We start from the raw sequence: 26,335 nt of genomic DNA on the forward strand, positions 1-26,335 counted from the left end.
AGTGATACTTAGCTGCCAATAAATGTTTCCAGTAAATATATGTTCAGTCACTGATGATTCTAGGGCTCCATTTTTCTAATAAGAAAAGTAGAATAAACAAACTGGGAAACAAACAGAGTACTCGGCACCCCTGCAGTGGTCCGAGCAGAAGCGGAGTTATGTCACAGTTATCTAGCTTTTATTAACCAAAAAACAAGGGTCTGGGAAATCACATGATTTTTTGGACTTTCTATTGGTATTTTACTGATAAGAAGCTTGCACATGTGCAGTATCCACAGAGACACCACCCTAGTAAAATATGCTTAAATAAGCTTAAAGTCTTGATTAAGAAGCGTGATTGACCTATAACAACAAATAAGCTCCGGATCCCTTTCTGGCTTAAGTAATAAAATAGTGTGGGCGTCATTAAAGTTTGGCACTAAGGTTTGATGTCTATGAATTTTTTGATAAATATCAACAAGAACAGGCGTAATCTCCATTTTTAAGATTTTGTAATAATCAACTTTTGAACGGTAAGTATATGATCTATCATTACGATTGAAAGGTCGCCATGGATCCACCATATCATGCTGAGATTTCATTAGATGGATACCTTCTCTATGCAAATATGGTTTTAAAGTAGGTGTAGCTGATTTATCTAATTCTGGATTATCTATGATATTAAAATCTCCACCAACAATCAAATTGTGAGAGGTACATTGCATCAGAAGTTGAGATCTTTAATTAGAAGTCTTGGTTAGGAAAGTTTGGTGCGTAGTTATTAAGAATAGTACATTTCTTACCATTAATAACAATGTCCATCAAGACATATCTTCCTTCCCGATCCCAAATAACATCTCCTTTACTAATTTATTTACTCGTAAATTCATTCTTGAAATCAATTACTTCTAAGAAAGTAGTTCTGGAGCTATCCCAATGAGTTTCCTGTAATAACACCACACATCTTGATCAATTCCTGATATGGAATATATTCACGGATAAAGATGTATAGGGCATATAAATAGTTGTCATCCTACGCCTATTGTGGGGAACAACAAAATGGTAAAAAGCCTGCAGTATACCAAAAGGGATCCATCACAGCCCTGCAGATGCTCCCATTGATGCAATCTGGCTGGACCAATATGCAGTGTGTAGATTTAACCTCTTGTATCCGACTCCCATTGACTTTGTACGCTTGCGAGCAGGGCCCACTTACCTCTTTGTCTGTTTTAGCCAGTATTGTTTATTACTGTGTTTGTCCCCAATTTTAAAAAGCTACGGAATTTGATGGCACTATATAAATAAATGTTGATGATGATGAAAACCCCAGCCTATAAATCGACCTCTAGTCTATTAATATCTCATTATGCGCGGGTTGATCCTCCATAGAGCATCATGGTTTACCATTGTGCTGTTTATGAGTTTATTTTTGCCAAGCAGGATCCTGTGGATTATTTTAGCTGCAAGGCAGAAGAAAAGAAGATTATTTGCAACTACCTGTGGAATACTTTTTTTTTTTTTTGGACAACTACTAGACCTTGGAATATTATGGTTTTTTTTATGGTTTCAAGCATTATGGATAAAAAGCTTACAAGATTACAGATAAAGATATCAGTATATGGGGATTTATTAAGACTAGCCCTAGAGCTGTTGCAGAAAGACAAGTTACTTTCACAGCCGTATTGATGGATATGGCTGCATGCGCCCACATTGTAAATTCACTATGGCAATACTTCCATTCTCTGCCCAGATCACTCCCTGAAATCTGACCGGGTAGTAAGTACCCTTTCTGTGCGCTGGCCTGCAGGTGTAGATTGAGAGAAGGACAGGACACCTAGGAGAGACACATGCCTTATTGGTAGAGAGAAGGATACCAGTGAAGAAGCCTGGAAGAGAGACAGAGAGGTAGAACTTGCTGAAAGCGTCCTGAATGAGGGACATGTTTTACAATGAACCTGTGCAAGTGAAACTCCGGGTGAGCCCAGTGAACACCTATTGTTGGGGCATTCAAATCTAGTCCCTGGCCAGAGAGGAAGTCTCACAACCTGGGTACAGCAGAGAAGACAGCAAGCAAGAGGAGGTCTGGTCCATGCTGATTACTGCTTAATCCTACCCAGTGTCCTGCCTATATGGTGACAGATAAGTGTGCTCACAGTTGATATACATATACATTTATATCACACAGAGACTGTGACATAAGTGGAGGACCATTCCTATTCTGAGTTGAATAATCACAATATTATATTTCCTCATTATATAAGGACACTGTCAACTTCAGCCTGTTAGTATTTCCTTTCTGGAGCACAGTAAAAGATATCCACTTAATAAATATAATTTGCTGGCAAGTTCATGTAACCCCTGTTACCATCTGAGTGCACCAATGCTACCAAACATTCCTTATTGTGATTATATTGTTTGCATTAGATAGACAGAGTGAAAGGTTTCCATGTGAGTATAAGAGAGGAGCAAACTGACCTCATTGCATGTATAGAGGAGCCTTTGCCTCAACGTCTAGTTATTGAGTTGTCAGCCCTGTGTGTTACTCATATGATATGCTATAGTTATCTTGAAGGGATGTAATGATGAAGTTTGATCTAGTACAATTCCATTATATACAAATTATATTACATTCCAGTCTATTCTACTTTGTTAATTGCTTTTTTTGTTTATTTACAGGTTTAGATTGGCCGGTAAACTGTGACTGTCAGAGTGGTAGGACTGTAGGGACATATAATCTGAATGCATCTGAATTATGAGATGCATCTCACAATTAGTCAGGTGATTGATAAGATGCATTGCTACTGTGATTGAGAATTGCATTTTGTACATTAAAATCCATTTCCCCATTACCTCCCTCTTTAATAAATGCACCACAGTGGGTTTTATTTCCCTACTGTGTTATGTTATTCCTGAGAGGTCTGTGTGGATTCAAGGTAGTTTCCAAAGTCGTGCCCTGGTAGGGTAAGTTACCCACATCCCTGTCACACCACCGCCGCCTCTCTGCTCCGTCTCCTCCCCTCCACTCACTGACACTAGTGAGTGGAGGGGAGGAGACGGAGCAGAGAGGCGGCGGTGGTGAGCAATAGCCTCTCCCCCTCCCCCGTGCATCTAAATGCTGTGTGGCGGCCCTGACAGGTATGGTCAGTGGTCGCCGCACAGTTTTAAAGTAATTTACATTCTTTTGGCGCCCTCCAGGCGCCCTCCAGAGCCCGGCGCCCTAGGCAAGTGCCTAACCTTGCCTAATGGGAGCGCCGGGCCTGCACACATCATATCTGCAACACCTCTCTCTGGGACAGTGTGAGGGGGTGTTACTTAAAAATTAGCCAAAGAGGAGGCCACACAATAAATCCTGGATAATAATGTTTGTCAAATCTAAAGTACTCTATACAAATTGTCAATGCCCATCGTGACCATTTATCTTCTTCAATGTTAGAGATATTTTTCAAGCAATCCAACATGGCATTAACAACAGATTGACGAAAACAGTCTATGATGGTAGAAATTGGGTGGAAGAGTGAATTCATGGCTAATACTATTGGGTGAGCAGTGTGTGTTATAACTGATTTATGCACTTTTTGTAAAGAGTACAGAATTGGGCAAACAGGAAATCACTGCAATACTTTGCAATAATTCTTTTAATAACCTATATAAACCGTTTGTTTGCATAAGTTACTAGGATCACCTCTCAAGAGAACTGATGTCTTTTGTCCCAGGAATTCCCCACAATACTAGTAATAGATTTCCCACAGAATCTCAATTGTCTGTAGGATGGATTAATATGGAAAGATTTGTCAGTTTCCCTCTTATTAGATGTAAGGTTACAAGGAAGATATTGTTTCTTCAGTATTAGGCCCAGTAATTGCCGATGTAATATAAGGCTGAACATTTTCAAGAATGGTGGGATATTATCATGCTAATTCTTCAAATAAAAATATTGTTTTTGTTTCTCTTCCTTATGAGTGCATTGTTTTGTAGTCTCCTTTCATTTTTAAATGTGCATTATTGATATTGTGTGCCTTATATTAGTTTCAAGTTTAATTGAGTGATTCCTTTCCCCCTGCGTGGGGAACCCCCATGTGTTTCCCTTTGTTTGTAATTTCCTCTCCCCTTTCTTTTTTTTCTGTACCCCGTATACCTTTGAAAAATTTGAATAAAAATATTGATGCAAAAAAAAAATACTTATAAATAAAAATGAATATAATTTATCATTTTGTTTTTATTATTTTTTTCTATTTTTATTTTCATTTTTATAACTATTTTTATTTTCATATTCATTTTATTTTTTTCATTTTTATTCATCTATTTGTAACACCCCCTTCTGTATTATGCCTTGTGAGGTTGTATGTATAGTGAATGATGCAGACGCTTCTTACCTCAGTACTTGGTTTTCAGTGCCTCCACCTGAATCGCTGCTTTCTCTTCCGGGGGGTGTTCTAAAGATACACCAGGAGGAGATTCGGAAAACCCCCTGCCCAGTATTACCACTCTGTGACAAACTGTGTGCTGAAAAAGCCAGCCAGGCACATCTATGAAATGGAAACCCTAAATGCAGCTTTGTCATTTTATATAAAAATATACTTTAGTATAATTTGAAATAATAATGTGAACAATACAATACTGTAATAAGACAGTGTGGATGAAAGTTGAGCACCACTTCTTACTGCGAACACCAGGTTAACTCAATAAATCGTAATAAATCAATAATATTAACAGCATACAACATAAACATTAATTGCTACAACCTTATATACTGGAACAATATATCAGGTGCTAACCTTACCGGCTCCTGATACTGGGAATATCTCAAGGGTTGAATGTATATATTTTTACTTATAGCTCTACAATGTACTGCCAAACACACACATCAGCAGTATTCAGACATACCACACAAATGGAGCAGTGTACTGCAAGTCGGGGCTTTTCTGTATGGATGCCAGCATGGCATGGAAGCATCATGTTTCCAGTTTGCAGCTTTTGGAGGTCTTTAAATCATCATCATCATCATCATCAGTTATTTATATAGCGCCACTAATTACGCAGCGCTGTACAGAGAACTCATTCACATCAGTCCCTGCCCCATTGGAGCTTACAGTCTAAATTCCCTAACATACACACACACATAGACTAAGGTCAATTTTTGATAGCAGCCAATTAACCTACTACTATGTTTTTGGAGTGTGGGAGGAAACCGGAGCACCCGGAGGAAACCCACGCAAACACAGGGAGAACATACAAACTCCACACAGATAAGGCCATGGTCGGGATTCAAACTCATGACCCCAGTGCTGTGAGGCAGAAGTGCTAACCACTAGACCACTGTGCTGCCCAAATCACTTGCAGTAAGGTACAGCAGTCACAGTGTGCAAACCCTCCTGCAGCAACCACTGTAAAATACTCAACTTGTATCCTTTATTATTTGTATCCTGGGACTTATAGTTCCAAAACTTTATGTTAACACCAAAAGGATCACCTTGTGGTATAAGCTCAAATGCTGATTGGACAAACACTTGGGGCTAGATTTACTAAGCTGCAGGTTTGAAAAAGTGGGGATGTTGCCTATAGCAACCAATCAGATTCTAGCTTTCATTTATTTAGTACCTTCTACAAAATGATAGCTAGAATCTGAATGGTTGCTATAGGCAACATCCCCACTTTTTCAAACCCGCAGCTTAGTAAATCTAGCCCTTGGTGCGCATTTACCTGCCAACCCATCTATCCCTGACTCTTCAGCTCTTGTGGCCAGATATAGTTCAAACCCCACTTGAATAATAAAAGATAAATTAGCCAGTTACTTATCTGTACCAGTGTGTGTCACAGGTCTGAACTTAATTATCTCCAAAATTGCTGACTTGCAAAATGTCCTTCTTCAGAGGTGCATGCAAACCTCCTCCTACAGCTTCAAACTGTGACTTCCCAGCAGGTTCTGTTCACCACTCCACTCTGCTCTGATATCTCTGCAGACTGTCTGTTCTCTCTGCTCACACCACCAATTCAGTGCCTTTCTGCCTAGGGTCACCTATCTGGACTTGTCACATAGCTCAGCAGGGCCGTAACTAGGGCTGTGCGACAGGGGTGACCGCTCAGGGCGCAACGCTGAAGGGGGGCACAATTTATGAATATTTTAGGTTAGTTTGGTTCAAATTGACGGCTAGGGGGCGGCATTTGTCTTTTTCGCCCCAGGTGCTAGAATTCTAAGTTACGGCTCTGCAGCTCAGTCTCTCTCATGGTGCTCTTCTCTCCCCTCCTCCCCTGCTCTCTGGTTTCTCAGTCTTGTTAAGATCCGCCCCCTTTCACAGTAGCCTTGTGGGAGATATAGTTTCTCTTCCTGGGCTGGTAAATGACAATATCCATCTCTTCTCTTATTGATGCAATTGTGATTAGTAGCCCCTGGGTGCTCAAGTCTAACTGCAGCATCCTCAAGGGTTACATATATGGCGTTGATGAGACTATTGATCTGACTTGCATAAAAATCCATATAAAAAATCTATAACTATAAATTTGGGATTGCTTTGAATAGATTGATTGGTATATGTTCTGGTAGTCGCAACCAATCTAATTATATTGAAAAAGATTTTAGTCAATTTCAAATGAGAACCAATGGATCCTTTATCAGGATTTATGAAGTATGGTACTCTAAAATACAAACAGTGGGTTGCTACCTAATAATAGTGTGAATACCAGGTCGTAGTTTACTTCTGGTTGTCAACAAGTGGTTGCTGCACAACTACATCATCGGCTCTAGTTTGTTATTGGGCAAAGTATTGACAAACCCCCTGGATGGCCGACAACAAACTTTAACATCTTTTCGGACTTCCTTAAAATATTTACCATCAAGTTGTGTGCTAAATAGCTATCATAAGTCTGAATATAAATATATATATATATATATATATAATTAGTGACAAAGGGAGTGGTTTGCCACAGGTGCAGGGCGACTGATGTCAGGCAGTGGCCGGTGTCTAGACAGGAGGACTATGACTAGTCAGTGTTAGGTTGCCTGTTGTCATCCATATAGAAGTGTCTGCTGCTTTATTGTGGAGCAATAAAACTGATAAGCAAGAAGTTGTTCATGTGTGTATCACCCAAAGGGTGTCCGTGTCACAATCTATAAATATCTATACATACATACATATCTTGATCATATGAAGGTACTGGGTGCTAAGTACCCTATGTGCGGGTTAGAGTGGATTGACTAACGCCCACAATATGGAGATCATGTAGAGTTGAATGCAAACTGCATTTTGAGCGTATTATAAATAGCATTTTTTTACATTTGTGCATGCCCACAAAGCACTGGTAACATTTGTGCATGCCCACAAAGCACTGGTTACATTTGTGCATGCCCACAAAGCACTGGTAACATTTGTGCATGCCCACAAAGCACTGGTAACATTTGTGCATGCCCACAAAGCACTGGTTACATTTGTGCATGCCCACAAAGCACTGGTTACATTTGCGGCCATATGTAGACAGAGTTGCATCTTGCGCTTATGGCTGGGGGCATATATGGGCGTGTTGGAGTAAATGCAACTTGTGTAGAATGAGACTCGGAAGCATATGCACAGGAAACTTGTGGCTGCTTGGTCAGTAGTGTAAGTTATGTACTTATAGTGATGATCACCAGATTATATGTGTCTGGCTCAGCATACCCATGTAAAATGTGTCCTTTTCTTGGATGTAATTTCCTTATGCATAAATTGCATCCAACTCTACATGAGGCCCTGAGTGACAAGAACAACAGAGTATCCAGTCTGATGAGGCTTTATTCCTAATAGTGCAACACTGGCTATAAAATATAGGATAGAAAATAGGACTATTGGTTATCCTAAAACATGTGGGTAGTTGTTTTGTATAGTGGCAATCTGATATAAGCTCCATTCTGACAGGAACTAATGTGAATGACAAATATTCTCTGTACAGCGCTGTGGAATTGGTGGTGCTATATAAATAAATGGTGATGATGATGATGATGAGGTACCATGAAATAGAAGGTCATGTGCTCTCCTTCTAAGCTTCAGAATTTTAAAATAAATATTAGTAGGGGTCTAGTATCCTCAGCAGTGTTAAGGAAAGTGTCTTTTTTTGTAAATTGAAATGTGTCCTCCTAATCTAATGTATGCATTATGAGTACCAAGGTATAATTGGAACAATCCAATAGGTTACTCGGTGTATTGGAATTGAGTTTATTTGAGTTTATTTAAAACTAATAATATTTAAATAAGTTCTAGGTATCATGATGCAATTAAAATCCAATAATATTTTATAGACAGAGATCCATGATTGGAAATAATAAACACACTACTCCTTCTGCATGTTCTACCAGCTTCTGTCCCACTAGCTCCTATTGTCTAAACATTGCCCTCTCCTCCAGACTGTAAACCCCCACAGCAAAGCTCTCTCTCCACCTTTTGTCCCTAGTCTGCACCTCCTCATTCTACTGTCCCTAAATGTTCTATTTTTCATGCAATTGAATTTTCTGATTTCTAACTCTGTGGACGCTGCAGAGTTTTGTGAAGCCTTAAAAATAAACCATGATGATAGTGATACACATACAAGGGATAAACAGTTTATCTTTGTTAAGGTATGTCTACTGAGAATTGTATCCCTTGAGAACCAAGTGCCAAAGGGAATCCTAGATCGATTGGGAATAAATAACCCTTACTAATAAGTGTTCTTGATATATCAAGTTGAACTTTTTCTTTGCCTCCGGTATTGAAGAGGTTAAGCAAAGCTGACGATCATTATAACTTATGCCCTAGAGGTGGCGCTCGCGTCTAGCACAAATCACCGATTACAACTTCCACAGAGTGAGAATGGAAAGATAATGAATGACTCGTTTGAATTTATTACAAGGCTGTAATTTTCCTATTCGTTAAAATGAATGTCTCGCTACATACATGGAATGTATATTACAGTCATAATATACAGCAATTAAATCTAGCTGATACGACAAGTGGTTTATATTAGGAAGATACTGCATTTATTTTTTTTAAAAGGAAAAGGTCTATTGTGCGAGGCACATGTCTGTATTATAGTGAACTTTGTTACCTACCCGTGTTTCGGTTCACAAGGCTATAAGTCTTCTCTGCATTTACTCATTTTATTTCAGCAACCGATTTTTAAATAATGAACAAATTCGTAAGTATTAAACAGGGTGTAATCCATGTCACTGGTTACGTATGTATTATAAATTCTATAGATATATATATATATATAATATGCTTTACATGAGAGCAATATTACAGCATAGCGATGAATATGTGAAATCTACTAATTATTTATTGCAGTATTCAACGTTTTGACGCAATATCACGCCTTTAAATATTTAAAAGGTGTAAAAATACGAATTCATAAGAAATTATTTTATCTATTTTTTTTATTAAAGGTAATATTATATAGATCGGTTATCACTATATCACAGAATGGAACAGCTAAACTTAATGTACTTTTAAATAAATAATAACATGAATATAATTACCTACCAACACAAATATACTGGATAATGAGGTGAAATGCTTAGTCTTTTTATTACAAAGTTATGTTGATAGTCTTTTTTAGCTTTATCGGTAATATATAATCTCAGTAATTATGTGCATATTCCATTGTGTCTGTGGGAATTCAAGCTCAGAATAAATAGAGCACTATCATTTTATTACTACAATGAGAAGTGGATATCTGTATGAACTTTTTTATAAAGAGAATGCTGCAGTTTACTATAAAATTAAGTTAAATGCAGCCATATATTGGGTAGTATAGTATTTTAACCAGGTTGTGACTGGTATAGGATTATATCTATTTATAATTGGTCAAGTACCTGTGAGAAATATGGGGAAAGTCTTAAAAATATGAGGGATGTCACAACCTATATAACTGAGGGGATTTAAAGACCGTAGGATATGAATAGATAGCGAGTGCTCTGACACTGCAGAAGCAGCAAAGTGTATCAGCTCATAGTCCCACTACACCCGGAGTATAACACGGCTCTGCTGGGTGAGATCTGTATGTGCAGAACATTACCTGGACTGTTACTATGGAGTGTTGTTGTGGATATTGTTAAATTAATATACAACTTATTATTGACTTATTTTGTTTTAGCCTATAGATAGTGCATAGAAATGTATGGATGGTGTGTTTGTGTATGCGCGTAGATATATATAGCGTGAGTGTATACAGATATATGTATATACAGAAGACGTATATATATATATATATATATATATATATATATATATATATATATATATATATATGTGTGTGTGTGTATATATAAAATGTGTGTGTATCGATTTATCTATATAAAGCTATGACATCTATATGTGATTATGTGTGGGGTGTATGTCAAAAAGGAGTTAGAATCATAGTACATGTTTGTGCTTTAAATGTTGTATATTAGCTACTGGAAATACATTATTTTACTTGAGCCATAACTCTAGTATAAATAACATTTAGCGATAACAATATCAGCAGCAACAGCACTACAACTAATAACTACAGTAATAATAATAATAATAATAATAATAATAATAATAATAATAATAATATTTCATTGTAACAAAAGGGTTGTTACTTTAATAATTAAGTGTCAAATATAGGTGAAAACTATATATATATATATATATATATATATATATATATATATATATATATATATATATATATATATATATACAGGGCACACGCACACCATTTATGAGTAACTAGTCATGCCTAATGTACTTTTTGTTTTCAGCTAACATGCCCCATGAATGATGTGCAGTGAGTGAGTCCTGTAGTCATCAGTGCTGGCCATCTGCAGACACTGGAGTCCTGGGACAGTCCAAGAGGACAAACTCCCATTGAGGACCAGCACTATTCTCCTCGGCTGCAGAACACTGGAGGCTGCTTGTCCTGTATGTTATGTTTCCCTTCACCATTAGCAGGAGTGACGTTCCAGCCATGTGATGGACCCTGTTTGCTATAAGGAGAGCTGGAGACCCGCCCTTTTCGGGACTGAGACCCAATCTATTCTGAGAGCCTCGCAGAGACTCCTGCAAGTCCTCTCTCTCTCCAGCAGCTCATGCCTGAATGCAGGGCTGGGGGGAAAGGTCACTGTACCCTCAGCACACCGCAGCCCAGGCTCTGAGATACGCTGCCAGGCTCACTGTGCCCCCTGCTGTGTCAGCGGCTTGGAGGAGGGCTCCCAGCACCCAGGGGAGCAGGAGAGGAGAGGTCTCCTCCTAGCCCTTCAGCCTTATGATCTGCCCTGCAAGCCATGACTCTGAGCTCTGAGATGTCCGATGCCTCTGCCCTGGCGGATGAGACCGACATTGATGTGGTGGGTGAGGGGGAGGACGAGGAGCCCAGGGGGTGCCACTATGCCGAGGAAGAGGAAGAGGAGGTGGTGGTGGCAGAGGACATCTTGATGCCAAGGTCCCCACAGTGCTCATCAACCAAAGACTCGTACAAGCCGGCCAGCAAGAACACCCTGGTGAAGCCCCCCTACTCTTACATTGCCTTAATCACCATGGCCATCCTGCAGAGCCCCAAGAAGCGCCTGACCCTCAGCGAGATCTGCGAGTTCATCAGCCAGCGCTTCCCCTACTACCGGGAGAAGTTCCCCGCCTGGCAGAACTCCATCCGCCACAACCTCTCCCTCAATGACTGCTTCGTCAAGATCCCCCGGGAGCCCGGCAACCCGGGCAAAGGCAACTACTGGACGCTGGACCCGGAGTCTGCAGACATGTTTGACAACGGCAGCTTTCTCAGGAGGAGGAAGCGCTTTAAGAGACAGCAAACCCCAGAGCTGCTGCTCAGGGACCCCGGGCACTTCATCCCAGCTGCAGCCTATGGCTATGGACCCTACAGCTGTGGGTATGGCATCCAGCTGCAGCCCTTCCACCCACATTCTGCCCTCATTGCCTTCCAGTCCCAGCACAGACAGCCAGCCAATGTCCCCTCCATGCCAGCCCCTTCCCTTATGCCACCTGCCAGCGATCTTAGCAGGACCTGTACCTATTACCCTCACCAACTCAGCCCAGCACTTCCAGCCTCCATGCAGACTGCCAAGACCAGCTCAGCACTGAACCGCTCCACCTTTTCCATTGAGAGTATTATTGGTGGGGACATGAGCCCAGTACAGTGTAATTCTTCCAAAGCCTCTGCAGTCCCTGTTATATCCAGGGCCCTGGTGACTTTCTCCAGCTCTCCTAGTGCTGCCTTAGGTGGGGCCCTGCAGCCTGGAACAGTCCTTACAAATGGGGAACCTTATACCACTAGGATTGCAAATTCTTAAACAAATCAGACATGTACTGAGAAGGTAGGATGCTTTCTATGGGTTATGCATTATTTTTGCCTTTTTGTGCCATTTGGTTAACCAAGAAAGGCTGTAGCAGCCAAACCTCCAGCCTAATGTACTGTACTGTTATTTATACCAAGTCAAGGTAACCTGCAAATGCAAACAGCCTTCACAGTAGCAAGATACTCTAAATCTACTCTCATAAACAACTGTTTGTGAGATTCTCAGGTCTGGCGAGTCATAGAAATTCTCTAGGAATACAACCAATATCTATTAGTGCACCAATAATAAGTGCTTTTGTGATGAATGATTACTTGTTTACACAGAGACATCTGTCAATTTTTTCATTTTTTTATTTTAACCTGTGTTTTGTATTATAATAGACTGATGGATTTTTTTGTACTTAAGTGTTCTTATTTACAACAAATAATGTAAAAAAAACTTTACTGCCAAGTATTATTATTGTACCAAGCTAATGTAAATTTTTCACATTTTTTCAAAAAATAAAATGTTTAATTTTAAAAATACACATAGTGAAGGTTTTTTTATTTCCAATTTTGTAAATTTACTTCCTAGAACATACTTTGTGGGGGATAGGAACCAGCCGTATTAAACATATGTATGTGTATTTATTTATATGTAATAAAACAATAAAAAATAATGACATACATATACAAACATTATGGTAATGCTTAAAACCAACCAAATTATGATAGAAACATTGCTATATAATTCAGTTGCCTGCATTTCAGAACCAATAAAACAGCTCTGTCATTGCACGAATTTTCTGATTTTGAAGATTTTCAGAGTTTGAAGATGGATAAACAACTAACTAATAACAACTTTTTACGTAAATCGACATGGAGGTAAATGGCTAATTGTGAGGATAGCTAGAAGCGAAAATAGTGTAGTTACTTTGCAATTGTTCTCATGTCTACTTTTATATGCTAAAACGCCTTCTGAATAACAAATATATGATTAATATAATTGTTTGACGTCGGCTATAACATAACTCCTTTTAAATCACCGAGTGTTAATCTTATCTCTTTTTAATGAACGAAATATTATTAAATTCCAGTACATTGCAAGTACATTCATGCAGCCTATCTGCAGGGTTATAAATACTTGAAAACAGTTTTACTCAACAGCTTGGTTTGTAAATAAACTGTATTTTCTTTTTATGAAACGTGCTTACATTTTATACAAAACCGTTTTGTGATTATTCTAGGTACACATATTTCCCGTATGTTTTTTCAGTAAGGATTAATTTGATTTGAGTAAAAGGCCTAGGCTACATAAGCAATGTAATTATGTCTATTGACCTAGTTTATAAATGGTTTATTTTTAACCATATTTAAAAGTGCCGTTACTAATGCTTAAATCGTTTTATCCAGTACATAGCAGTTCCATACATTTTACATTATTGACAGTAACTATAATTTTTTAAGAAATACATGAGTTTGTACTTCATAATATAAAGCCACACGGCCTGCAAAAAAAAATAAATGTAACATATTCAGAGTGAAGCAAATAACTAGACTATATGCATATATAAAACACTATTCCTTTTCGTGGTTAGATTTATATGTTACACTGTGTTTTCTTGCTTTAACAAATATTTTTTACGCTATATTTTTACATACACAATTCTCAGAGTATATTATTATAGGCTGTTATCAATTAATCTCTGTTAATGAATAAACACGTTGGCTGTGGTATATATATACTGCGAGAAGCTAGTACTTTTATCAAGTGCATTCGTGATCTTGTTTAATGCTCAGGGACCAGAATCAGGGCAATTGCAGCCTCTGGAGGTCAATTCTTCACCTCGGGGGCAATAATTTCACCCCGTAGAAGATGGATTAAATTCACTTCCCCTGTCATTCAGCTCCTAATGGACTGAGAAAGCAAGTTCATGCCACTTCAGTGTTCAACACATTTTACTTGCCTACATAAGCATTGAGAGAAAAAGACGGGAAAAACATGAAAACAATTTATAGCATTGTTATGGCCTGCATAAGATACATATAAAGGAACTGAAATGCATAGTTATACTGGCTACATTTAATAAACATATTAGAGATAATTTAAAATATATATTTTGATTTCTAAATGATGGCGAATAAATAAATATATTTCAATATAAACACTATATATAACCTATATATCTGTCTCATATCTATCTATCTAATCTATCTATCTATCTATCTATCTATCTATCTAATGTTTATCTAGCTAATGTCTATCTTTCTATCTATCTATCTATCTATCTATCTATCTATCTATCTATCTATCTATATAACATCTGTCTATCTATCTAACATCTGTCTATATACCTGTCTGTCTATTATCTAGCTATATGTATTATATGATCTGTCGATGAAGCGATGTAGGCATATATCTATATATATTTATATATATATTTGATATCTATATATAATCCATAATAATCCATGTCTATACTTCTATTTATTAATGTATAATAATATATCTATTTACTTATCTATCAATCAAACATTCTAGCACTTTATACCTGACTTATCTATGAATCGAGATTTCATCAAGAATCCATCTGTAATGTTTCTGTCTTTATATGTCTAGCTATAAATCTACTATTATCTATCTGTATATCTCTATCTATATATCTATATCTAGCCATTTCATATTATCATTTAGCTATCTGTGTGTGCAAACAGTTTACTGTGGGTCACCTCTTGCATGTAAAATGTTATGAATTATGTAAAGCATTTTGGTCAAGTGCATGCAGAGCTTTAGGGATTTACATTTATTTGAGACATTGTGATACATATGTAACACTAGATCGAAAACCATCACAATTCGGTACAAATATTCATATGCACTGAGAGTACCAGTGAAGTCTTATAATGAGTGTTGGTAGTGACCACAGTGCTCTACTATTGATCAACATTCACTATTGTGCAGTGTATTACTGTCCCTAATACACGCACAAGGAGTAGGTCACTGCTATGCTTAACAATGATGTCATTAACATCTGACTAGGTTGTGATGTCTGCCTGGTTTGTTACATTGTCAGACAAATATTGTTCTCTACGTCTCCAAAATAATAACAGTGCCTGGACTATGGTGTATACTAATGTGAAGAGAACAAGTCATTCTCAGAACTCCTGCCCATTAGACAAACCTCACTAGTTATTATGTTATAATATGGAGGTATTTCATCAGGTTACACAACTTGTCCGCACTTTCATAGGTAAGGACACTGATATAGAAAGGAAATGTCTCATTCTAGGAAGATACAGGTTATCTAATCCATGACCTCTTCCGACATTGTGCAATATGTCACTTATAGAGAGAATGAGTTCTTGTAGAAGAATAAACCTTCCCACATCTAATATATATATATATATATATATATATATATATATATATATATATATATATACAGTTTCACAATATCTGGTATTTCTAACTAAGCGTTTATAACACGAGTTTTCTATAGAAATGATTTACACATAATTAGACAGGCGAGGGTCCAACTTCCCTAAAAAGAATAGGAATAGGTTTACATTCAGTAAAACAATACATCTATAAGTGCTATTGAAATCTGTCCGGATTTAGATATAACTATAATTGATCTGGTTAAACATCCGTACAGTAAACCTACAAGATGCTTGTATTTCACCCATGTTATTAATTACACTTAATGCTCGCCAGATTATAAGAGTGGGCTTGTGGGAGTGATGTACTAACATGCTACAGAGGTGCAATCTGCCTTAGCATTCATCCAGCTGCATCCAGGCATATAGTAGTTAGGTTAATGAAAGCAGATTTCTCTTTGGTCGCTATGGATCGTTGCACTTTCTGTACTTAGTTCTTGAATTCCCTCTAATGTGCCTATAGTGCAACTCTACCTCTATATTATGCCTGCAGTGTGTATATAGCAGGGACCTTGTAGTCTATAGTTTGAAATAAGAGACATTTGATTGCTGTAATTAGTTTGCAGGCAATACACATGCAGTCATGTACTACACAGTTCTATATCTGCCATATATAACTAGCAAAGAAATCCTCAAAAACGTACAATTGAAATAGAAATGTCTATATTAAAATAGTACGTAACGTGGATGGGAAGAAAGGGATTTACTAAAACAATCCATGAGACGCATGTTTGTTAAATCAATCATTCTACTGATTATCTACAGTTGTATGACATTATTTGTTGTATCATATGCCTGTAATGGTTTTCTAGTTTGGCGTTTATTGAAGAATTAATAGTCTTTAACCAAGTCATAAGTTGTTTGAGTTGCGACTAAACGTGACCTCTATGATGAGCGTGGGTTAGCGATTTTATAGCGTTAATCCCGATTTAGAGCTGTAAAAATAAATGTCAACCTGTGAGGCCGCTGAGAGTGGCTGCAGGGAGTGAATGATGTGGGGCAGAGTGGGAGAGGACAGGCCGCAGTGCAGGAGATGCTCAGTGCACACTGCCAGATCAGTGTGTAGAGCAGGTGCTGGAACAAAGCCCCAGCCTTTGATCAGACCTCTATCCACACATTGCGAGCCTCCATTCGCATGCTAATGATCCCAATGTCCTCCCTAGTGAGGGCCAACAGAGAGAAGCTTGTAATGATGGCAGGATGAGCGCTGCAAGTGGCTGTCTATAAAGGAGGTTGCCTGATAAAAGTAACTGATGGCCACCATCTCCCTCCCTCCACAAAGTGGCTTTACCACAACTCATTAACCCGCAGCGATTCCCCGGGCCCAGGGAAAGGACGGAGGGCCTGAGCCTGTGATAAGACGCTGGGGTATCCAGCTAAGGTTTTAATCAGTCCCCGAAGAAGGACCACACAAAAAGAAACATCTTATTTCTGTTTCTGTGACTAGGAAGCATGATCTGTGGTTAGATTAGGCAAATGGTACAGATTGGGAACGTAATGAAGGCCTTATGGGGTTTGTTTTGTACCACACACAGAGCCTCCCGCAGTTATCCTCCCTTCCAAATATTGCTCTTTGTTTCCTCTCTGTGATTTATTTGTTCTTTAAATGGAATACTCCTGATCCCGAGGACGCACACGGGAAACTCCGGATCTGTAATGAAATAAATTAATACATCTAATGGCTGAAACGTATACATGTAAAATTGCTATGTGATAAAGAATGTGTATGTCATGTACTAAACTTACTTTTCCACTCCAAATAGAAGGTAAGAATGTTTCTTTCTTTCTTTCTTTCTTTCTTTCTTTCTATCTTTCTTTCTTTCTTTCCTACTTTCTTTCTTTCTTCCCTTCTTTCTTTTTTTCTTTCAGTTCTTTCTGTACTTTCAGTATTTCTTTCTGTATTTCTATCTAATCTCTCTCTCTCTCTCTCTCTCTCTCTCTCTCTCTCTCTCTCTCTCTCTCTCTCTCTCTCTCTCTCTCTCTCTCACCTCTCTCTCTCTCACTCCCACTCACCTCTCTCACCTTTCTCTCTCTTTCTCACTTCCACTCACCTCTCTCTCTCTCTCTCTCTCTCTCTCTCTCGCTCTCGAGACGGCCAATTCTGGAATATTTAGTCACAAATACATACTAAATTAAATAATAAATGTAAATACACAGGTGAAGATTGTGACGATTAATTAAAGGAAGCTTCACACTGCTTTAAAAAATAATTAACATTACATATTATTCTGTATGGATATAACGTTATCAATTACGTTTATTTACTAAACGTAAGTATGACTAGTGAGAGTATATTTTTAAAACATATTTTATACATACAAAAATGTATTTTTAAGTGAAATATACGAGCTTGGCAATATTAAACTTAGAGCAAACAAACAAATAAATAAATAAATGAGTGTCCAGGCTAAAACAGCTGAATAAACAGTAAAACAACTGTAAATTGTTCGTCTTTTGCATTTGTTTGCTTTTATGCTAGTGATTTAATAATGTGCACTGGGGAATAACATAGTTATATGAAAACAAAATGTGGTAAAATAATATTTTCAACATTTGTATTGTTTTTCCAAACATGACTCAACTTGACCACTATAATAAGTATTTGCAAACAATTTACAGTACTTCGTTTAAATGTGTTTTAATTTTAAATGGATAACTAGATAATCCAGCCCTCCAGTACATATATTACAAATTAATCGGTTTCCCTTCAACTGGTGTTTATGATGTGACTGGCAGCAGTGTTGAGGGGTACAAGAAAAGGAGCAAATTTGCATCTTGGCAAAACCATGTTGCATTGGAGGGGGAGGTAAGTTTTTAATGTGGGGACAGATTTATAGTTGGGGTAATGCATATCCTAGATCAACTTTATTTTCAGTGTAAAAATAAAGCTATCAAGTATTTGTGTGCTAAATGGAAAAACAGCCAGTATTTTCCTTATATGCAAAAAAATAAGTAAATTTGTACCCCTTACATTGCAACATGGTTTGTCCAGGTGCAAATTTGCTCCTTTTCTTTGCTTTGCTCCTAACTCAAAAGCAGGACCTTAAAGTATAAATGTACCAGTGAAGATTATTTTTTAGCAGTAATTGTGTACAGCTTATTCCCAATGCACTAATTCTGGATGCTGTAATTTATGACAGCGAGTCATTAGCATAATGCAGACAATAAATTACTGCTTTGTATCAAGCTTAAGTTTGTGCTGTTGGCCCATACTGGACGTAGGCTGCATTGCATTGCATGTGTTTGCAACTCCTGCTTCCCTAGTAACTGTGGGGAACATGCAGAGTTTAATGCAAAGTGTGTTTTGCTGTGTGTAATAACCTTATTACATTTGCACATGCACAGAAGGCACTAGTTGTGGCCATAGGAAGACTGAGTCACATCTTGCGCTTACTACCGCTTGTAGCCCCTTATGGTTGAAGGGGCAGAATGGGGGAAGGAGGGGACGTGTAAGCATAGCCAAACTGCATTAGGGGTGTGTTGGTGCAAATGCGACTTATGTATGCTGATACTCAGACGCACAGACTCCTGTTAGGTAGCAGAAAACTTGCGGGTGCCCAACCGCTGGTGTAAATTACAAACTAATAATGATGATCAGCTTAGATGCATCCAGCTCAACTTACCCGTGTAATATGTGTCTTACTTTCATGCACAGTTTACATTTGCGTTTTAGATGGAAATTGTATCCAACTCTACATGTGCCCTGTGTCACCAGGAACGCACCACAAGCGGTTGTGTTTGCCCAAATATCCCAAATCACAAGCAGAAGTTAGAGGAAACATGAAGCTGGGCACATCCATGCATTAATATTCCTGTTGAGCTTTCCCTGCTGAGTTTTCCATATGCATGAAAACTTCCACTTCATCACATGTGGGGCTTTGATAATCTATGTTGGGTCAACATGAAAAAGGTTTAGAGGGGATGAAACTGTAACAAGAATGAACTAGGTGTGATCTCTGGAATGTCTGTGTACAATATCTGGATATTCCACTGAGAGCTATACTATAAAGTCCATAAAGAGGGAATTTATGGCAAATGCAAAATGTACAAAAAGTTTATGCTGCTTTGAAAGTAATTGTTTAGGCTATACGTCTATGCATATTGCATTATACATAAGATGTTTGATTGCAATTAATGATTAAGCTATTAGGGTTGCAGTCATGTGGGCCTGATGTAGAGTCGGACACAAGTCCAACTCATCAGTGCAAATAGCAATTTTAGCCAAGGGTCCGTCTCAGTTTGCACTCCGACTGAGACAGATCTCCCCCTTGCACCTCTCTGCACTTAGAGAGGTGTTATGGGGGGAAGGTAGTGGGCGAGCCTAGCAGTGTAAAGGCTGTTCACGCACTTTTCATGCTGTGATGAGTTGAAAGCAGCCGCAGATAGGTCTCCAGGAGAGGTATCTTTTGCAGGTGCTTTCTGTTGGGTCAACAAACTTTGCTGTATTAAAAAAAAAAAAAAGTAGAAAAAAATAATTACATTTAGAAAAAAGGTGTGCACCCCCTCCCAAACAGCTTAACCAGCCCTAGTGCTGTTTGGGGGGGGAGAAGCACTAATTTTTGTTTATATTTACATCAATTTATTTATTAATTCATCTGTTTTACAGGGCTGCTGTGGATACACTTAGGTGTATCATGCACCCGGCCCATAAGGCAGATAAAGAGGTGTGTTTGTGCAATTTGCATAGTATTCTGAGTCGCATGGATCTAAAGATCTGTGTGACTTGGAATCCTGTGTAAATTACGGGATGCAATTTACACTTACGATTTCAGTGTACATTGCGTCGGACTCTACATCAGGCTCATATGACTATAACCAAACATCTTCTAAAATAGTAATAGTAATGTTTCTATATGTTGTGTTTCAGTTTGCATGTTAAACTGTATTGGCAAATTCCTGAACATCCTCTTAACCTCCCTACCTGATTATCACCCCTATACTGAGTTTTATCAAGCTTACCTTTATTCTCCTTATACACTGAAACAACCATCTGACCCTCAAACCAACAATGCAGTGTGGCCTGATCACAGAGCCCCACTAAGGACTTCTACCCAGTGTAATCTGACAGGATCAATATGCAGTCTGTGGATAAGGATACTTTTAGACTGTATGCTCCAGTAAACAGGACCCACTCACCTTTTCTCTCATGTCATGTTTGTTTATGTTCATGTGTGTAAATTTTCTTTATTTTCCTTCTATATATGTTGGTGTACATCTATGCTGATGTATTAGAATTAATGCATAATTGTAAAAATATGTAATGTGTTAAAGTGCAATGCATAGTGAGGCAGCAATGCTAACCACTGTGGCACCCATTATTAGTGTTGTGATTAGATTGTCATGCATGCAGAAAACCTCAATCTACCCATTACCCAGAGCCAACATACTGACTGTCTCTTTACAAAAGACATAGGGGGACATGTAGAGTTGGAAGCAAACGCCCTCATGTTGACTTATTAAGCAATTGACTCTTAAATCATATCCTACGTTACAAGCGTCTGATTATCTTTACAGATATAATTCGCCACTTCCCAGTAAGGCCAACAAATAAATAATAATGAAAGAAGACAGTGCCCCCCTCCGTATACCCCCCACCAGCTCAACCAGTTCTAGTGTTGGGCTTGAGTTCAGGCCGTAAATGAGTACAGATCTTGCACCAGGGGGAGAGCAGCCACTACAAGTAAATCTCCTAGAGGCCTATCAGCGGCTCCCCTTTCTTTATTAAGCTTAATCCTGAGCGTCTACTACCTCACGTTTCACAACTCTAAATTTCCAGAGACGCAATATTGAGTCGCTTCTTGCGCTTAGTAACACGTATGGCCCCTTACGAATGAAGAGGAGAAACGAAGAAGAGAGTGGGCATGTTAGCATAGCCAAAATACATTCTGGGAGTGTTGGTGCAAATGCACTTTATGTAGATTGAGATTTGAGATATGCGTCTGTCCGGAGACGGGAATCTTGCGGGTGCATAACCACTGGTATAAGCTACAAACTAATGATGAAATGTGTCTGGCTCAACATACTGGTATAAAATGTGTATTTTTTTGGGTTGCAATTGCCATCTGCGGTTTAGACAGAATTTGCATTCTGCTCTACATAAGGGTAGAGAGTAGCTATGGGAAATGAAATTGTGCAAGTTTCAAAGTGTGAGAATGATTTGGGGGGACTGATGTGAATGAGTTCTCTGTACAGCGCTGCGGAATTAGTGGCGCTATATAAAAAATAACTGATGATGATGATGATGATAATATCATAGTGCAGAGATTAATCATTGGGTCTCAGATTTCAATAAACATCTGTGAAAGCAGGGGGTAAGGAACAACTGCTGCCACCTACCAGGTTGTGTAAAATTCATCAATTTTTTTATGACTAAAAAACTCTTAGGTCTTCTGCTTATTTGGAAATGCTTCCAAACTTGTCTCCACCCATTTAGGTTCATTTGCATATCCCATCCCACAAAATGCAAATTTGTCTTTGCATCAAGTGTATGGCAATCCCACATTCAACAACACAATACAAATCTCCAATCCGCTCACGTCTCTCCAGTTCTGCTCATCATAAGAGACATTGCGCAATTGGTCACAATCCCTTAGAAAGAGTAATAGTAGTTACATTACATCACAAAGCATTGGATGGACTAGTGTAGACTAGAGAACAGTCTGTGATTGGTGTGTTTGGAACTCTTTTGTTTGTAATCCTTTGTGTTCTCCAGGAATATGCCAGTGTGACCTCAGTGTGTTAGCTAAGGTGACGAAGTAAAGCTGCAATACAATTAGGTTATTTAGGCGTCCCAAGTACCAAATGGCTGGATCAGTCCAATATTGCCAGCAATGAGTCCTCGCTTCACCCTTTGGCCCTATGCTGTACCCCATTTCTATCTGTTTTGGTCAACCGCTCTATATTTACACATTTATTTATAAGAAAGCCATTGGGGGTAAATGTATGAACTTTTGATTTTATCAAATCGATGATTTTCTTTTAGTCCAACCCGGCGGTTTTGCCTTTAATTAAATTGGCATTTTAAATATGGACGGAAAAATCACAGAAAACTCAATTTTCAGAAATATACCCTAAAGTGTGTAAAACCAGCAGAAGGCTGTCTTAAGGATAGAAAGTTATGTGTCATCTAGCAATGTGTTATGTCATCAATGTGTAGTGTAAATAGTGTGTAAAGGAGAAATGTGTGTGTGAAAGCTGTGTATTACTAGTGTGTTTGACAGCAGTGTCAGAAGAAATGTTTGTCTAGAGATGTACTAGTGGGAGTGACCAACTCAAAACTCTGTAATGCGATGTGGAAGTGACAAGCAGGTGTCAGTAATGTTTTACTAATGATCTACGACGTGTAAATGTGTATATTTAACAACAAAGTGCAAATATGCAGAACCCCACATCAACTAAACGTGCACTAAATTGATCATTACTGATTGGTTGTTATGGGTTATTATCACCAATATTATCTTTTATAGTAAATAATCTCCACCAGTTTGTTGTCATTGTGTAAGTCTATACCTGTATGCAGTATTGTGTAACTGGTGTGACAGAGATCGGTGTGTTATTAGAAATGATTGAAGAAATAGTGTGGTGCAGTGGGACATTTAGAGTGAAGAGCAAATCCAGTAATGGGTTCAAATTTGCACCTGGAATAACCATGTTGCAATGTACAGGGTAAAATGTATATGTTTGCTCATTGGAAAATACTGTCTGTGTTTGCACGTAGCACACAAATACTAGGCAGCTTTATGTTTACACTTTGATTTAGAGTTGAGCTAAGATGTGCCCCTCACCCATATGTATGTCCACCCAAACATTTTACATTTGTCCCCTTTCAGGGCAACATGGTTTTGAAAAACTGCAAAACTGCCCCTTCTAGCTGGATTTACTCCTAACCCTAAATGTGGTCCAGCAATCAGTTTGTTACTAGCAGTATGTCAGGGAGCAGTGTGTTACTAGCAGAATATGAGGAAGCAATGTGTTACTAGCAGTGTGTCAAGGAGCAGTGTGTTTCTAGCAGTGTGTGAGGAAGCATTGTGTTACTAGCAGTATATGAGGAAGCCGTGTGTTACTAGCAATGTTTCAGGGAGCAGTGTGCTACTATCAGTGTGTTACTAGCATTATATGAGGAAGCCGTGTGTTACTAGCAGTGTGTCAGGGAGCAGTGTGCTACTATCAGTGTGTTACTAGCAGTATATGAGGATGCAATGTGTTACTATCAGTGTGTGAGGAAGCAGTGTGTTTCTAGCGGTGTGTGAGGAAGCAGTGTGTTACTAGCAGTGTGTGAGGAAGTAGTGTGTTACTATTGGTGTGTGAGGAATCACATGTGTTACAAGCAGTGTGTCAGGGAGCAGTGTGTTACTAGCAGAGTGCTACTAGCAGTATATGAGGAAGCAATGTGTTACTATTGGTGTGTGAGGAAGCAGTGTGTTACTAGCAGTGTGTCAGGGAGCATTGTGTTACTAGCAGTGTGTCAGGGAACAATGTGTTACTAGCCGTGTGTCAGAGAGCAGTGTGTTACTAGCAGTGTGTCAGTGAGCAGTGTGTTACTATCGGTGTGTGAGGAAGCAGTGTGTTACTAGCAGTGTGTCAGGGAGCAGTGTGTTACTAGCAGTGTGTCAGGGAGCATTGTGTTACTAGCAGTGTGTCAGGGAGCAGTGTGTTACTAGCAGTGTGTTACTAGCAGTATATGAGGAAGCAATGTGTTACTAGCAGTGTGTCAGGGAGCAGTGTGTTACTAGCAGTGTGTCAGGGAGCAGTGTGTTACTAGCAGTATATGAGGAAGCAATGTGTTACTAACAGTGTGTCAGGGAGAAGTGTGTTACTAGCAGTGTGTCAAGAAGCAGTGTGTTACTAGCAGAGTGTGAGGAAGCGGTGTGTTACTAGCAGTGTGTGAGGAAGCAGTTTGTTGCTAGCAATGTGTGAGTAAGCAGGGTGTTACTAGCGGTGTGTGAGGAAGCAGTGTGTTACTAGCAATGTGTGAGTAAGCAGTGTGTTACTAGCGGTGTGAGATGAAGCAGTGTGTTACTAGCCGATGTGTGAGGAAGCAGTGTGTTACTAGTGGTGTGTGAGGAAGCAGTGTGTTGCTAGCAATGTGTGAGTAAGCAGTGTGTTACTAGCAGTGTGTGAGGAAGCAGTGTGTTGCTAGCAATGTGTGAGTAAGCAAGGTGTTACTAGCAGTGTGTGAGGAAGCAGTGTGTTGCTAGCAATGTGTGAGTAAGCAGTGTGTTATTAGCGGTGTGTGAGGAAGCAGTGTGTTATTAGTGGTGTGTGAGGAAGCAGTGTGTTGCTAGCAATATGTGAGTAAGCAGGGTGTTACTAGCGGTGTGTGAGGAAGCAGTGTGTTACTAGCAATGTGTGAGTAGGCAGTGTGTTATTAACGGTGTGTGAGGAATCAGGGTGTTACTAGCGGTGTGTGAGGAAGCAATGTGTTACTAGTGGTGTGTGAGTAAGCAGTGTGTTATTAGCAATGTGTGAGGAAGCAGGGTGTTACTAGCAGTGTGTGTGAGGAAGCAGTGTGTTGCTAACAATATGTGAGTAAGCAGGGTGTTACTAGCAGTGTGTGAGGAAGCAGTGTGTTACTAGCAATGTGTGAGTAAGCAGTGTGTTATTAGCGGTGTGTGAGGAAGCAGGGTGTGACTAGCAGTGTGTTACTAGCGGTGTGTGAGTAAGCAGTGTGTTATTAGCGATGTATGACGAAGCAAGGTGTTACTAGCGATGTGTGAGGAAGCAGTGTGTTACTAGCGGTGTGCGAGGAAGCAGTGTGTTACTATCGGTGTGTGAGGAAGCAGTGTGTTACTATCGGTGTGTGAGGAAGCAGTGTGTTACTAGCGGTGTGTGAGGAAGCAGTGTGTTACTAGTCGTGTGTAAGGAAACAGTGTGTTATTAGCAATGTGTTAGGGATCAGTGTGTTATTATTAGTATGTCAGGAAGCAGCTTTTTGCTAATTGTGTTTCAGGGTGTGATGTGATACTAGCATTGTGTTAATAGCAGTGTGTCAGGAATCATTTTGTTGCTAGGAATGTATTAATGATCTGAGTGTAACTGGCTGTGTGTCCTGCAGTGGTGTATTACTAGCAGTACATCAAGAGTCAGTGTGTCTGGGAGCAGTGTGTTACTAGCAATGTATAATGGAGTGTGTTACTAGCAGTACATCAGGATTCAGTGTGTTACTGGCAGTGTGTCTGGGAGCAGTGTATTACTAGCAGTGTATGATGAAGCAGTGTGTTACTAGCAGTACATCAGGAGTCAGTGTATTACTAGTAGAGATGCTCACTGACCCCAGTGTTTTGGTTTTGGATCTGGATTAGCTTCGGGTTTTGGTTTTGGTTTTGCCAAAACCGCCCTTGCGTGTTTTGGTTTTGGTTTTGTTTAGCTATTTTTTTTATAAAATTATTTTTTTTTGGGTAAAATCACATAATTTTGTTATTATTTTGTACCTACATTATTATTAACCTCACTAACACTAAATTCCAGTGATTTCCATTCAATTTTTGCCATCTCACAGGTCACAATATGTTTTTAATACACTTTCAGCCAAAACTGCAGCGATCTGGCTGGATGGTAAGCGACAGAGCAATGACTCAAACACACGGCAGTTCCTACCACATCTAGGAAACATTGCAACGAGCGCTCCACCTGTTTCTTGAATAAGTGAGGTAATTCTACAGCT

The 26,335-nt window shown here is 39.0% G+C and overlaps 1 protein-coding gene across 1 annotated transcript; it reads left to right on the plus strand.

The window, feature by feature from the left end:
* Positions 1-8,988: 8,988 nt before the first annotated feature.
* FOXD1 (forkhead box D1) lies at positions 8,989-12,637 on the plus strand. The gene is made up of 2 exons (XM_075193116.1): positions 8,989-9,117; positions 10,709-12,637. Exon 2 carries the CDS (start codon positions 11,231-11,233, stop codon positions 12,248-12,250), a length of 1,020 nt encoding a protein of 339 aa, XP_075049217.1. The 5' UTR covers positions 8,989-9,117; positions 10,709-11,230; the 3' UTR covers positions 12,251-12,637.
* Positions 12,638-26,335: the final 13,698 nt, after the last annotated feature.

Source organism: Mixophyes fleayi, chromosome 1 (assembly GCF_038048845.1).
Source record: "Mixophyes fleayi isolate aMixFle1 chromosome 1, aMixFle1.hap1, whole genome shotgun sequence".
Lineage (NCBI taxonomy): Eukaryota > Metazoa > Chordata > Amphibia > Anura > Limnodynastidae > Mixophyes > Mixophyes fleayi.